The sequence below is a fragment of the Armigeres subalbatus genome, chromosome 2 (genome assembly GCF_024139115.2).
Source record: "Armigeres subalbatus isolate Guangzhou_Male chromosome 2, GZ_Asu_2, whole genome shotgun sequence".
NCBI classification, from domain to species: domain Eukaryota; kingdom Metazoa; phylum Arthropoda; class Insecta; order Diptera; family Culicidae; genus Armigeres; species Armigeres subalbatus.
This window is the reverse complement of record NC_085140.1, coordinates 119016467-119031880: the sequence shown is the minus strand read 5'-3', so window position 1 is coordinate 119031880 and position 15414 is coordinate 119016467. Positions and strand designations below refer to the sequence as shown.

The 15414-nt window shown below is 39.4% G+C and overlaps 2 protein-coding genes across 2 annotated transcripts in view; both read left to right on the top strand.

The window, feature by feature from the left end:
• The window catches only part of LOC134209186 (nucleosome-remodeling factor subunit NURF301-like), a 130961-nt gene that overhangs the window by 97964 nt on the left and 17583 nt on the right, over positions 1–15414 (top strand).
• Positions 1–15414, top strand: part of LOC134210724 (nucleosome-remodeling factor subunit NURF301-like) — a 34472-nt gene that overhangs the window by 2378 nt on the left and 16680 nt on the right. Inside the window, exons 5-7 of the mRNA XM_062686962.1 lie at positions 4–380; positions 9172–10384; positions 10459–10619. Of these exons, the coding sequence (XP_062542946.1) occupies positions 4–380; positions 9172–10384; positions 10459–10619 (1751 nt within the window). The remainder of the gene's footprint in view (positions 1–3; positions 381–9171; positions 10385–10458; positions 10620–15414) is intronic.

Sequence of the window (15414 nt, the reverse complement as noted above, 5' to 3'; positions counted from 1 at the left end):
AAGGAGCAAACCCCGCTAGCAAACAAACCATAGCCGCGAAGGTCGGTCAGAAAATCATCACCAAGGTGGCTGCTGGCGCTAGTCCTGTTGCAAGTGGTTCCACTGCTTCCAGCAGCAACGTGGCGCCCAGCACAGCAGCCGCCTCGGTGACGGTGACGCCTCCCGCGATCACTCAGCCCCAACCGCAGCAAATTCAGGTGCAACAGCAGCAAGTCCAAGTGCAACAACAACAGCCGCAGCAGCAGCAAGCTGCCCCTGTGGTGGTTAGCTCCCCTGCGGTGGTAACTCAGCAAGTTGTAAATAAATCGCCTAGCATTGTGGTTCGAAATCAGGCCGGTCAACCAATCAAACAGATTATTCAGAAACAAGTGGTTCAGAAGGTGAGTTTAGCATTTGGAATCGAATTAGTAATAAGGGCGGTGAAATGTTTAGGAAATACTTGCACAGGTTGTAAAATCTGGTCTATGCAAGTCAATGCAATGGATTGTAGATCGGTTTGGGAGAGAGCACACGTGTAATACCAAGGAAGGCCCAAAGTCTCGGATTACGGTCCTTACACCCGGTTTTGACCCGGAAAGCCAATAAACGCAGTTTAAATTTAGATGCGACGATACAGGTCCCCATCCTTAAGGACGCAAATGAGGCTGTTGTGAATTCCCGACTCGGTAGAGCAGAGTACTACAAACGACGGAATACATAACTAACCCCAAGGGAAGATGGCGCAAATAAGTGAGAAAACATGATTTTAGCTTAACATCAGTATATTGAAACGCACATTTTATGTCCCTATGCTTTCCCTAGCAAATGGTGGTTCCTTGAACCAAGATAACATTTTCTTTATCTTAAGACTAAGGGATTGTTACTCACGGTACCGGAGCTTACGCTAAACCTACGCCGCATCCCCTTGACCATGTCGGCAGTGGCAACATGACAACAGTGGCCGATTCTTCGGCTCGTCGGTTGGCGGGAAACGATCCGTCCGCCTTGCGCTCGCCGCGCGTGGTCGTGGCGCGAGAACAAGCCTCGAATTCCCGTCTGGTCTCGTTGGGCTCCTTCACAAACGCAGGACCGAATGACCGCCCGTCGATGCCACGCTTCCCGGACTGTCCCGGTTTCAGCCTTCCTGCTCTCGTGGAGATCACTGCCTCGTTACGGTCCGCTTCTGGCAGAGCCTCACCGCTAATCGAATCCGGGCTGCAGCTGTCTAAAAAACACCCCTTTCGGGGTATTTTTCCGTCTCACAGTCAATTAGACACTGACGCCGACCTTTTTGACCAACCGGTTCGGATTGATGCGGAAACCCGTTACTCGCCGAGTGCACGATGCTACTGGCACTTATTTCCGTAGTTGCCAATGTCCGTTTCGTTGCATGCTATAGTGCGGTCGTCAGCGGGAAAGTGTCGCGTCCCTATCCGTGATACCAGAGGTGCGAGGCCACTTATTTTCAGTACCAGGCCACGTGTCCCAATCAATCAAGTTGATTGTTCCGATTCGGAAACGCTGCAAATAGTTGCCAGGGGGATTTTTCAATGGCGTCGGCGTGCCCTTTTCCACTGGCACCCGAGAACGTGGATTTAACACTGGCACTATCACGCACAATCGTGGGCACGACCCTTCTGGCCTGCGGACAATGAACGACTCAAATGTGCGATACGACGATGCTTTAGTTTTCTGCCTCTGACGTGATAATTGTAGTAGTGGTGATGTAATGGGTTGACTTGACAGGTTTCTTTCTTTACGTTTTCTCGCCCGTTATCATTGACGGATGCGAATCGTCATTGTCGACATAGCTCGTTCGTTGATCAAGGGGTGCATTTGAATTGGCAGTTGACGTTCGACGTAGGACTACCGTTTGATGATTACAATTTTTGTTCTCTTTTCGAGTACTATAATGTGTTTCGACGTGCGTGCTGATGTTACCTCACTAAACTAAACTGTAACAAGGCCCATAATTCTGGCTGCGTTGTCTGCAAGGGGATCTCTAATGCTGTTGGGGACTCCATACGCTTCTCTGAGTGTGGTATTTTGGACACAGGTATGTTCAACCGAATTACGGACGCCATTGACCGCAGGGTGTCCGAATGGGGTCCCCTAACATTGTGTGAGAATCGTGTATGTCCGGTTCGGGACCGGTAGACAATCTGTTGGTTAGGTATGTCATTCCAACCGGATGTGGTCCCTTTGAATTTACGGAGCTGCGTGGTGGCGCATGCTCTACAGTTGCTTCAGATGGACTCCGCGAAAAGGCGGTAGGCAAGTTAAACCCCCCGGTGAATGGGGACTCCGCGCACCTTTGGATTACTTTCTTATTGATGGGGGATGCTCCCCCAACTTTATGTTCGGACCTTTTAGCTGATGTCTCCCTCTGCAAACAACCCACGGACGTATTTAATTGCGGTCAAGAAAAACCCGAAGACATCCAACAAAATGTCGCATATTCCTACGCAAAATTGCTGCTCAATCGGACTTCCGAATCGGATGTTTCCCAAAAGGGGGGGTACGGTAAAATTTTTTATGCCAAATATGCTGGTAATGCATGAAACGTCGAGATCTGGTATTATATTTAAAAAAATAAGTTTTTGGGACTTTTTTTCGAAATCGATTTTTTTTCTTTGACAAATGTCTTAAAAATGCAGAAAACAGATCAGCGCTGCGTGCCACTATTTGTCTCTTTTACTCTCCCGCTGATCTTATGCAACGCAAATAGTGACGTTACTATTTTCGTTGCATGAGATCAGCGGGTGAGTGAATGAGACAACTATAGTAGCGCTATACGCAGCGCTGATCTACGCCAACTACACGCACAGCTGAAAGTATGCTCTTTTCGGCAGAAATACACTCTTTTGCGGGAGAATGGGACTACCCACAAAAGGAGTAAAATTTGATGCATAAAAAGGATAAGTTTTACACACTTTTCCTGTTTTCATGCATAAATGTTAATCATTTGTGAATAAAAAATAGTCATAATTGTGCATAATATTTATTCCTTTTTGTGTGTAGTCCCATTCTCCCACGAAAGAGCGTACTTTGAAGTCATAATTGAATACTTTATAGTCAAAAGAGCATACTTCAAAGTCTTTTGTGTGTAAACTTTTTTAGCAGTGTAAGTTAAGTCTAGCTCACTGATCTGGTGTTATCTCGAACTTTTTGGGACTTGACAAATTTTTGGGACTTTTTTTTCTCTTTGATGCCAAATTCCTTTCACAAAATTTCAACACCAGATCTCATAAGTTAATTTTTTGAATTTTTTCTGTGGTAACACCATATCTTGACGATTCATGCATTTCTGAGACATTTGGCATCAAACACAAATAGGGTAACCGGCGGTAATGTTGGCCCTGGATGTAACATTGGCTCATCACGCAAAATAATCAATATTTCAGCGATAATACGTCGATTTGTAGGGAGATATTAATCATTGGTTCTTTAGAAAAGTGTATCAAACATATATCTGCTTCATAACTCTAGATTTATACACTTCTTAAACTATTAAAAGCAATTATCTTGCGTGAAAAATCACTTTGACTCGGTTTTTTAGCAGCCATGTTTTGCTGACTTATGCAGGCTGGCTGTGCTACAGTTTTTCTTTTGCCCAATAAAAGAGTTTTCTGAATGAACATACCTGCTTTCGCACATCAGATGAATGGATAACAACCACACTATGTTAGCTATCATTTTTATCTCACAATTTCCATTAGTATAGCGACATAATTAACCAAAACTTTTATGGACAACACTGGGGGCACCCGTAGCCAAATGGTGGCATGCGTTTTCGATTTGTAGCACCTCGTTAGTATAGGTGCAACTCTAAAATCAAAATTTGATTTAATCATTCTCACCAAAAACCCGTACTGGAGAAAATAACCGAAAGCTGCAGATAGAATATCCGATGCTAGCGATTAGGTTGCTAAGAATTTTTGTAAAAACAGGTTAATCCACTCAGCGGTTAAATTTCATTCGCAAATTACATAACGCTAAACTCAACCCACACCAAGCCTCTAGTAATGCTTCATGTATGGTATATAATTTATAAAGTCCTTAACGCTCTGACAAGTACCTCCCCACAACCTAAAACGTCATGTAGTTTGTAAATGGGCCCTCATGATGCTCTTCTCGAATCACGATATAATCGCTTTCATTCACAGAACATACCAAAAATAATTGCCTACCTTACGGCCTCCAAACACGATTCAAGCAAAAGCGATTCAAGCATCAACCTTTCGTGGTTCGATACACCATTTTCTTCATAAGTTCGCAAATAAATTATTCAATTAGTGTAAGCAGTGATGGGAAATGTAAAAAAAATGTCATGGCATTGCTATTACTAATTTCCAAACGACTTTTTTCAAAAGTCATTTACAGTTCGGATTTTTTGATTAACATGTAGTACTTAAAGGGTCCTAGAACTTTGTCAAACAGATAATTGTTCTAAATACAAAGTGTGAGCCATGAGAGCGAGATTTAAAAAATGTCACGGAATGTCATGACATTAATGTCATTTGACACTAATTCGGCTCTCGCGCCGCCAATATCATATTTAGAGAAATTACCTGTAATAAAAAGTTTTCGAGTTCTTTGTGGGCTACATGTTTATAGGGAAAGCATAATTGTAAATTACTTGTGAGAAAAGTTATTAGCAAGTTAGTCCCATGACATCGATATGACATATCCCGTCACTGAGTGTAAGCATATTTAGTTTTATCATCTTTCGCACGAATCCATTTCTCATTTAATAATGGAAAGATACAATGGATCGTATGTTTCATTAGATAAACTTTCAACGTCATTTCATGATTTCATGGGAATAATTTCAAGTCAAATTACTTGACAAATATCTTCATCATAATTTAGATTTATTATTGCTTGCAAAAAGTATTTTGATCTGTAAAATGATACCGAAAAAGTATTCTCTCAACTCGGGAAGTTGAAACATGTGAGAGTTTTGAGAGGATTCACAACAGCTGATCGATATAGAGAGGAGTGGAATCAAACGCACGTACCAATCATGAAACTTCAATGCAGGCAGAGTTAAAAACAAGCATCCAATAATTGTATTTATGAATAATTGTGTAATAATATCAGGTAGTTGGCACAGTTATAACTGTTTATGCACAGTACAATGCAAGGAATTGCCTTGAATAAGTTTTACAATTGGCTTTCTTCAGTAGTGCGTTATGCATCATCCCCACCCAAAGCATTGTTTACGTTTTTGGAAAAAAGTTTCTTTGAGAGTATCGCGAGAGCGAGAGCAACACAACTGCCATGGTTTCAACTAGCAGTAAATCTCAAAATTATGCGGCAGCCAATAATTCGTATGCAATTTGTTTGAAGGCACAAAATGAGGGCTGGAACATGTAGCCTTTTTGCAATTGCAGTTTTTAATGCAGTTTTCATTTTTCTAAACTTCTTCACTTGCAAATATGGTGAATATTTGGGAAATAAATGATTCATATAATAGTATTTTCGTTAGCATGTCCTTGGTAAGCGTGCTATTGGGGGAATCTGAAACGCACTCTCACAATCAATGTGGTAGTATTTTACATGCAACCAATAAGAATTCACGCTCAATAAGATGTTTTGATTTTCTCTGTTTGTTTGCATGCTGCCTTTTTTCAACGCAAGCAAAATGACTGGTACTATAAACAGCAACCCATCTTTATCTCTCGTATGTTCGAAATCAACAATCACTCGTCCCAAGTGGGCTGAAAAATTATCCACTTGATAGGGACAAGGATGCCGACATTTTGTTCATTTCTCTCGAGACTTTCGCTGGTTTTAATGAGATATTGCGGACGTTCATCGTCGTTTTTTGCTATTTGGCGTCAAAACCAAATGTAAGCAAGCCGGCTGGTGGAATAATTCTGGCTGGAAATGCAATATATGAAGATTTATAACGATAAATGTGCTCAACCGTAGCATAATGGGCCAAGGTTTGAGCCGTTACCCCTATTTCAATTTCGCAACAAGTCAAAAGACTTCACTATTCCATTTACTTCCATCTCTACCACTTTGTATCAACACTCAACAGATACCGTTTTGATTCAAATTCTGAACATGACTGATATTCCAAACAATCGCTTTTAAATGGTCATTATGGCTTTATTCGTGCAGTTTTCTCAATAAGAGTTTGAATTAGTTTGTAATATTCACCCTCAGTAAGAAAAATCTATTATTGTTTTAGTTTTAGGGCGCTAAAACGCCAGTGTTCGGAATATGAGTCATGTTTGGGATTTGAGTCAAAACGGTACGTATTTTGTTTTCTACTTGAAAACTTCTTCTGCACTCTGAAAAATCTTCACGTCATTTTTACCTAAAAATAAATGTGGTTTTCATCCACTATACTTTTCACGTAAGAGTGACCTGATGACAAGTTACTAGAACAAAATTTAGTTTCCTTGATTTACGTGATTTATCCGGTGACTCTGACTGGATCTTCCAGTACTAATGACGTGAAGCTTGAAAGAAGTTATTGGAAGAAGTTATTTATCCATAGTAATGGAGTATTCGACATGCATTAAACACTATACACTAAAGGATACGGGCAGTTTTATGTCTTTCTAAGTTTAGTATTCATCTTTGAACTACGTATTCAATTTGTGCAAGATATTGCGAAGAATGTTTGCAATTTATGGAAATGTTCGACTTTTGTTCCATTCAAATTTCGGACACGGGTGGGGTTGGATTCATATTTCGGCCACAAAGATTCAAACTTCGGACACCTGATTACATAGTACCGGGAAGAATAATTGTAAACCATTTTCACTGCTCAGGCTGTCTTTAAATAATTTCGTCGCATTGTTTTAACATGTCATGTTAGAATGTAACTATGCTAATACAAGCTAAAACTATTAGTCCTTCCGACCCAGTTTGACGATCATTTCGATAAAATATATCAGAAAATTTCCCATACGAATTGAAGCGTCCGAAGTTTGAGTGTGTCCGAAATTTGATTATCCACGGTACATGGGCTTCATTTTCATTGGCAAATGTTTTTGAGATCAAACCAAAACTTACTTTTAAAGGCTTTTAATAATATTTTTCGGATATGTCCAAACGCTTATTGAATGGCATGTGTTGTACTCTTAAGCATTCTTTAAACAAATGTTATGAGGATAGGGATATGACACACACAAAACACGAGAATGTTCTTTGGTTTGATGCAGATGCCTCGTTTTAATGAGTGCTTCCACAGAATGACGTTCAAAAATTAGAAGATGATTCTCAAAAGTTATTTCTCTAGGATTTTTTACGATATTTTCGGATAACTTAAATGGTATTTTTACAGGATTACCAACAGAAAACGAAGAAACCTCCTGAAGCAATTTCTCACAAGGACCCTATGAGAATCCTTGCATAAATTCCTTGTTAATACATTTTCACAGTTCAATCAAAGTTAATGAACCACCCGACTTGGACATTATTTACAATGTTGTGGAAACTCATAGGTGAATAAGTACATTATGTTGAAGATATTGATTTGAAAAATGTATTGGAGGTAACCACTTTCCCTTCGATGCTGATGAGGAATGTGTGTAGCCGCCAGACATTCTAAATACTCACGCTCCTCTAATGTGAACGTGTACTATACACATGTGTTTACTCGACTAATGGATTGCGTCCAATTTGGGAATCTCGAGCCGCTAGGCTGCGAAGGCCGACGGAAGTCCTTCGTAGCTTAGTCGGTTAAAGCTTCAGTCTAGCGTACTAAGGGTCGTGGGTTCGAGTCCCATCGAAGGGAAAGTGGTTACCTCCAATACATTTTTCAAATCAATATCTTCCACATAATGTACATATTCACACATGAGTTTTCACAGCATTGTACATTTTTACAGCCTAAAGAGGAATTCTGCAATATTTAAAATTCGAAAAATTAAGACAATAAAAAAAAAAAAAATCGAAAAATTATAAAGAATTTTTTTGGAGAACTGCCTGCAGATTTTCTTGTTATCGCAGGAATGACTTAAAAAATCTGCAAGAATGCCGCCTTGAATTAACAAAAAAAAAATAATCAGGAAGATTATCGGGCTCTAGCGATGATAACAGGAATTTCTTAAAAATTGCAACGGTTTTTTTTTCTAAAGCGATTTCCGCAGAATTTCAGAGATTTTCCACTGGTTGTTTTTGGAGAATTTACTTGAAGCCGAAACTGATTGAGGAATAAGGACCATTTGAGAGTTGATATAAGCCATATCTCGAATGGTATAAATAGCGGGGTATCTCAATCTAAAGAGGGCTCACATTAAGTTTAAGAAATATCTGAATAAAAAACGGCTGCTTCATTTTTTCTCATTAGAAATGGAGCAGAAAGACATGCAGGGTGTCTCAAATTAGTATGGGAAAAACTTTTTTTTTAAATTTCTTGATAGGCTTATTTGATTCCATTTGATGCCCTGTTGCTCTGGACAATATTTCAGTCAAATCGGTCAACGTTTGGGCAGTGCTTAACTTGTTGGAAGTTTACAGTCAAACCTCCATGAGTCGATGTTCCATGACTCGATATCGACTCATGGAAGCAAATTATGCCATATTAAAAAATATTTTCTGGGCTACTCTGATGGTCCCTTCAAACAGCTTGCCAAGGATTTCCTATTCCACATCTCGATATTTCCATGAGTCGATGGTCCCTTCAATATCGACTCATGGAGGTTTGACTGTATAAGGAAAAATGTATGCAGAAACATCGAAAAACATTGATTTGTAGTTAAAAGGTACATCAAAGACACAAGCGTAATTTTCAGGGTCAATGTACTAGATAACCAAACTACGCTCTACGATCAGAAGTTATCCGATTGGTTACCTCCTACTGGTGAATACTTGAATTACTTTTCAGGATGGTTCATCATTTGGTTCACTGAATTGTGCGCTTGATGTGGTTGTTTTTCTTCTTTGTTGACATTATAACTCCTACTAGGACATTGCCGCCTCACAGATTAGTGTTCGAATATCATGAGGCTAACACGATGATACTTAATGCCCAAGGAAGTCTAGACAATTTCCAAACCAAAAATTGAACCGGCACCGGGAATCGAACCCATCCAACCTCAGCATGGTCAGCATGGTAGACAAAATCGGGGAGCGACAAAATCGTGTCAACACTGTATTTATGTATTGTAACAATTAGACATGGTTTACAGTTAAAATTACCTCATTTATCATCTTTTTCTCCCTCAGGTGCAAGCGACCAGTACGACACCGCAACAGCCGGTTACTCCGCAGAAGATAATCATCAACAATCAGCAGGGAACAGTGCAGAAAATTATCACCTCAAGTGGACAGCTGATAACCACAACAGGAAGTCCCGTTCAGAAAGTGGTTACACAATCCAATTTACAGCAACTGCTGCAAAACGCTGGGCAAAAAGTCGTGGTTGAATCCAACTCTGGTCAGAGTCCGGTGCAGACGCAGAAGGTTCTGGTCGCCACAACTCCCACCGGCCAGCCCGTGCAGAAGCAGATTCTAATCCAGAACGCTACATCTCCCCAGCAGATTATTATCAACCAAGCCGGTGGGCAAAAGGTAGTTCAACAGATCGTTGCCTCACCAGGGCAACAGATCATGATCGGTGGCCAACGGATTATGATAGGTGGCGGCCAAAAGATTATCAGCAATCAACCCATTCAAATCCAGCAGAACCAACCGATCCAACAGATACAGCCAATCCAACAGGTACAACCGAAAGTACAGCAAGTGCATCAAATCGTTACCTCCTCGCCACAGCCTCAGCAACCCCAGCAGATTCAGATACAGATACAGCAACCTGTTGCTACACAATCAACCCCGCAGCCACAGGTTCAAACTATTCAAGCGCAATCGTCTCCTCTCTCTCAAGGCCAAAGCCTAACCCAACAGCTGTCCAGTGGCAAGCTCCAACTGGCCAACTTCAATGGTCAGCAAGTGCTAATACGGCCCTTGGGTAATAATCAGGCACAGGTTGTTGCCCACATTAAAACACAACCCAACGGAACCGCGCAAATCATTCCTTTGGCAAATGCGGTCGATCCTCCCGCTGCACCAGTTCAAGCTCAGCCAATGCAACAAGTCATGCAAGCCGCTCCGGTGCAACAAACGACCATCCAGCAGGTTGTACAGCAGCCAATAGCACAAACCACGGTCGTCCAGCAAGCATTCAACGCTTCAGGAACCTCTCAAACTACGTTCCAGCAGCTTGCTGCAGCGACTCAACAACAGCAGCAGGCACTGGATCCGGTGGAGCAGACCTTACTGCAAGGCCAACCGCCAGGAACGGTCATCAAATGCGTCACTGCCCAAGTGATACAGACTCAGCAGGGCCCGCGAATAGTGCTGCAAGGTTTGCAAGGTTCCGAGTTTACCCCTGCGCAGTCCGCCCTAGTGCAGCAGCAGGTCAAACAACAGCTGCTCAAAGGTTAGTAATCCATCGCATGCAACACGTTATTCGAATAATTTATCTAATGTATTGATTTTCTTTTGGTGGAGTAGCCCAGGAATCGAACGGCAAGCAGGGTGTTCTCGGACCTACGAAAATCTACTTGGCCATTCAGCCGTCCCAGCAGCAGGCCGTGGTAGCCCAGCCGCCGCCATTGGCCCCGGTACAGATTAAACACGACGGTGGCACAACCCATATCCAGCTGCACCAGCAAGTAAGTCGCTACTAGAGATTCTGTTTTATTTTCGTTTGTTCTTTATTTTATCATTTTTCGGATTTATTTTTTATTCCGTATCGTGATGAGATTTTTGCGAGCCCATGTGATGGGTCGCGCGATAAAGAGAATGGTATGCACGATTTCTTCTTTCCTGGAGAGACACGGCTCGAAGAAGGGAAAGTGGTGCGCGAATCGAGATTAGGATTATTGTACATATAGTGCCCTTATAATTAACAGTATTGTATATATATAGATTAGACGCGCTTTTTTCAGAGAAGCATTCAAAAAATTCTAAAACCTTAGTGTGTAGGTGAGAAGTTATCGTGCATTCCAAAGTATTTGAAATTGTAGACAAAGGCCTAGATTGTGGGTTTGTGCAGTCATACCCCACGGTGCAGTAATCTTGAGGTATATGTCTCTTTTTAGCCTTAGCGTTTAAGTAAACTGTGTCCTGTGTTTTAATACTTTTTTTTAACTGATCGATTATGAAATCTATATGGGCATACATTTTATCTGTGACCAACTACACAATTATTTTAGAATTGAAAGTAACCAGAATAGCGATCCATTTATATATGGAAGTAAATTGCATAATCTCATTACCTATATCATCAGTTTAGTTGATTTACTTTGTGAGTTCTTCTCACGGCAGTATAACTTTCAGCCTCCCTTTTCTTTTTACGAATTTTGCGTAACCTAAAATAAACGACATCTGCTTCACTATTCAAAACATGTTCATATATAAGTTGTATTCGCACTCAATCACACACAATCGTTGTTCACTGAATCACAAGGTTTTGAATATTTGTCCTTGAATATGGGTACATGAGTCTGAATTGTGGAGCAGAAACACTGTAGGTTGAAAGTTTTAGAGCAAATTTTATTTTTTTGAGCTCCCGCTTTGTTTACGATAACTCACCTTTTTACGCATTGCATTGGAATATCCAAATTTTGCTTGATTACTGATTTGGGTAGACGATGTACGAACTTTGAATACTACATGTGATAATCACAACCAGCCTGATATCATATGCTCGTATTTTGGACTTTACTCAGATGTTACGAGTTGAAAAATAGAGAAATTCAAAATTTTACGATTTTTTGAAGTTTCGAGTTTTTTGGGAGCTCATGGACTGTAATCATTCAAAGGCTGTCGATATAAAATTCCAAAATTTTAAAATTAAATTTGCTTTATATTTCCAACAACGTTTTCGCATTTCACCGTCATTGACATCACAGATTTTACGTACCTTTTATCAAGTTCCTAATGTACATGATCGATCCAAATACTATAGACAATTGGTAAACATTCTAGAATTTTCATTCTTATTGAACCTATTCGCCGTCAACTTGTCAGCTCTTATTGGTTCATTGTCTGTCCTTAGTCAAGTTAATTCAAAATATTCCATGACAAACAGCAAACAAAACAAAGCCTATACATAAAGCATCTCTTGAGACTGAACAAATGGAAATGGACAGCATTTACGATTGGTTTTTCCTGTTCCTAAGAATAAGCAAAGCTCCAGAAGTCTAACAACACATGCATAGCTTTCAAGCGACATTCCCAGTTCTCCACTTCCGTTTAATGTCCTGACTAACGATAAACAATCTGTTGATGCCACGTCCCATTCAACTCCAACCATGGTAGAGCACTTCTCGATATGCCTATCGTTACGAAAGAAAAAAAACGACGTAGCAGCAAATCTCCGCAACGTTGCAGAGTAAAAACACAATGAGAAAGAGGCATTACAATCAAATTGACCCTAGAATCTAAGAACATAACAATTATATAGTCAAACACAAAATTAATATCTTATCTCCCTCAACACAACTGCAGATCATTTACTGAACAAAAAATACTAGCACTTAAACAATTTAGCTGATACGAGTAATTTAATGTTGAAAACAACAAACATCAAGAAACAAAAGTATCCTTAGTAGAGATTAGTAAAGCAAGCTATTATTTGTTTCCTAAAAAAACAGCACGCATGACTTGCATGCGTTGTCGTGCGACTGAGTCATGTCACAGTAGAACAACAAGTGGTCTTTTGAAGAAAAGAGCATAAGAAAAATAAATTAAATCATAGACGAATGCCTGTGTACTGAGAGAACGAGCAGCACTGATTGGCCCGTTTCTGGGTGTGTTGAACCTTGGAGCAACACTCTCCGCAAGGCTAAAATATTGAAAATATACCTATTCATTGTGCATTTGAAAGAACGGAATGAGACATTCGGGAAGAAACGAAATTTTTTTAGATTCGTATGTTCGATGGTAGAATATTCAAATTGAAGAAAAGCAAAATGTTGCAACATCTGTCAGCATTCATTTCTTTTTATGTTTGGTTTTATCAAATGTTATCGATTTTTTTTTTTGTAATTTTTGCTATTGACTTACCTACTTATTATTTCTTTTTATGAGAAATACCGGAATTCCAATAAACTACACAAAACAAAGAAAACATTCGGCTTAGGCTAGAAACCATTTGTTTATTAAGTTTTCCTTTAATCAATTAATTTGAAATGTCAGCAGCGTCGATTGTAAGAATTTGATTAGGCAGATAAAAATGTACATTGCAAACAAATGAAGAGATAAAGAAAAGTAAACACGAAATAAAATTGAAAGCTTTTCATATTAAATGAGTTAAAAAAAAACATATTTGTGTTCAGCTAGTTTTTCTTTTCCGATACAATATCAATTGCCCTCCAATCGATTCCCCTGGGTATCGATTTAAAGCAAGCTAGAAAAGAAGCCACATACAAAAAACAAGCAAGCTACCAAAAACTGCCAGAGAAATGTAACCAATTCTGTTGGTTTCGCTTTTCCTTGAAACCTCAGATATTGACTCATCCGCGTGCTCTACGTTCCGCCAAGAGAAAGAGCAAAAGAATTCCCTATCAGATCGAAAAATCGAAAAGAAAAATAAACCGAGCAAGAAAATAATGCACACGGTTGCAGCAACACACAAAGATAATATGCCTTTGGTTTAATGTCAAACTTCTCAGTTAGTTTATTAGTTTGTTCAAAATTATTGTACAGAATCACATTTCATTGGATTTGTTACATCACTTGATCTTCTCTATCCCGGGTTCCATTCCAAACGCGCGACCTTCTGTTAGAAAGCCAGAAAAAGGCAAACAACGCTTGACAGAACCACCGGATTGTTGAATCCGTTGCATTTCAACGATGAAATAATCGAAGGCGAATCGTTCCGAAGCGATGTAGATATCGAATTGAACAAAAACGTATTTCTAACAAAAGCACGATGAAATGGTGTATTTTTGATTATTCCGACATAATTTAATTTATTTTTCACCCTTCAGAACAAAATAACTTGTAGAGACACGAATCAGTAGTATATCGTTTAAGTTTTGTTGTTTCAGTAAGCTTCGTTTATTTCTTGTTGAGACCGCCGCCCGTTCATGCTTGAGCCGCAAGCCAAAATTTCCTGTTGAAATGTTCCATACTTGTTGACAACCAGATACAGATACCTGCTGTAAAGATTACTAATCATTTCCCGTACGAAGCATGGAGATTTTCTGTTTTGAGTTTTGTTTTTGCGTAATTATTGTATTGGTTTGATTTTATTTTCGAACAAGCTAAGAAGCTACGATAGACGGTCCACTAACTCGCAATCATCACAAATATGAAATATATGTTAGAATAATGATGAATTTAAGCTAAAGGCACATTTATTCAGATTGGAGTATTTGCTGAAACTGTGAGCAACCGATGTAAAGCATTTAGAACAGGAAATACTACTCTCGAAACGCGGAGCATATCAGAGGATTCTTTTGTTGCTAGATACGATCGGGAGCATGCAGTTCAAACATTCTGTGGTTTTAACAAAATATTATTTTATTGTCCTAATTGGTGTGGCTACTTTACTACTTGCGTGTCTCGTTCTCCTGAAAGATACGTCGTCGAGTTTTGTCCACCTTGCCAAAGACGTGGTTTCTACACCAATACTTTTGAAAACATCGAGTTATAAGGTAAGTACAAATTATCAAAAATGACGCGTAATTTTTTTTTTGAAGACGGTAAACACATGCTACCGTGAAGTACCCTAATTTCGCGCACTTAAGATCTGACAAAGTTAAAACGTTCATTAAAAAACATGTAGTGGCCATTTGGAAACATTTGCTACTGCATCACGTAGTAGAAGGATTCTAGGTTCTCAAAAAAATGTTACTTGCAAATTTTGCTGCTATTTAAAAAAAATTGGAGTATGAATCCGAGACCGTTGTATGCTCCTTATTTCGCGCAAGAAAATAGGATAGTTCCTAATTTCGCGCAAAAGTGTTTCTAACTTCGCTCATGTTTGGAATTGAATAACGTTATTGGTTTGATGAAATATAATTAATTGACACAAGTCATAATTCCTAAAATATCGTTTGCTTCTGAAATATAAACCATATTTTAAGAAAAAATGCATTGTATGAGCAATAATTAGCTGGTGTATAAAAAAAGTTTAAATTTTCGAGACGTCATGAAAGAAAGTCTTAAATTCCGCTATCTCTTAAATAGTACATCTTCAAATATGTGTCAAGGCATCTTCAATATTATATACATTATCGAAAAAGCTGCTGTAGTTTTATCTTAAGTTTAGCATCATTTTACACATTTTTTTACACATCGGATTTGGTAGCTAATGCAGGCACTGATCTGTAAGGTTTTTTAGGTCAACATTAGTCGATGTCGGTGGTTATCCGCCTGAAAATTAGATAAAAAGCGTATGGGAATGAACTTTTCGGGTTCTATTCAGTGTAAAACTGTCCTGTGTATTATATTGCT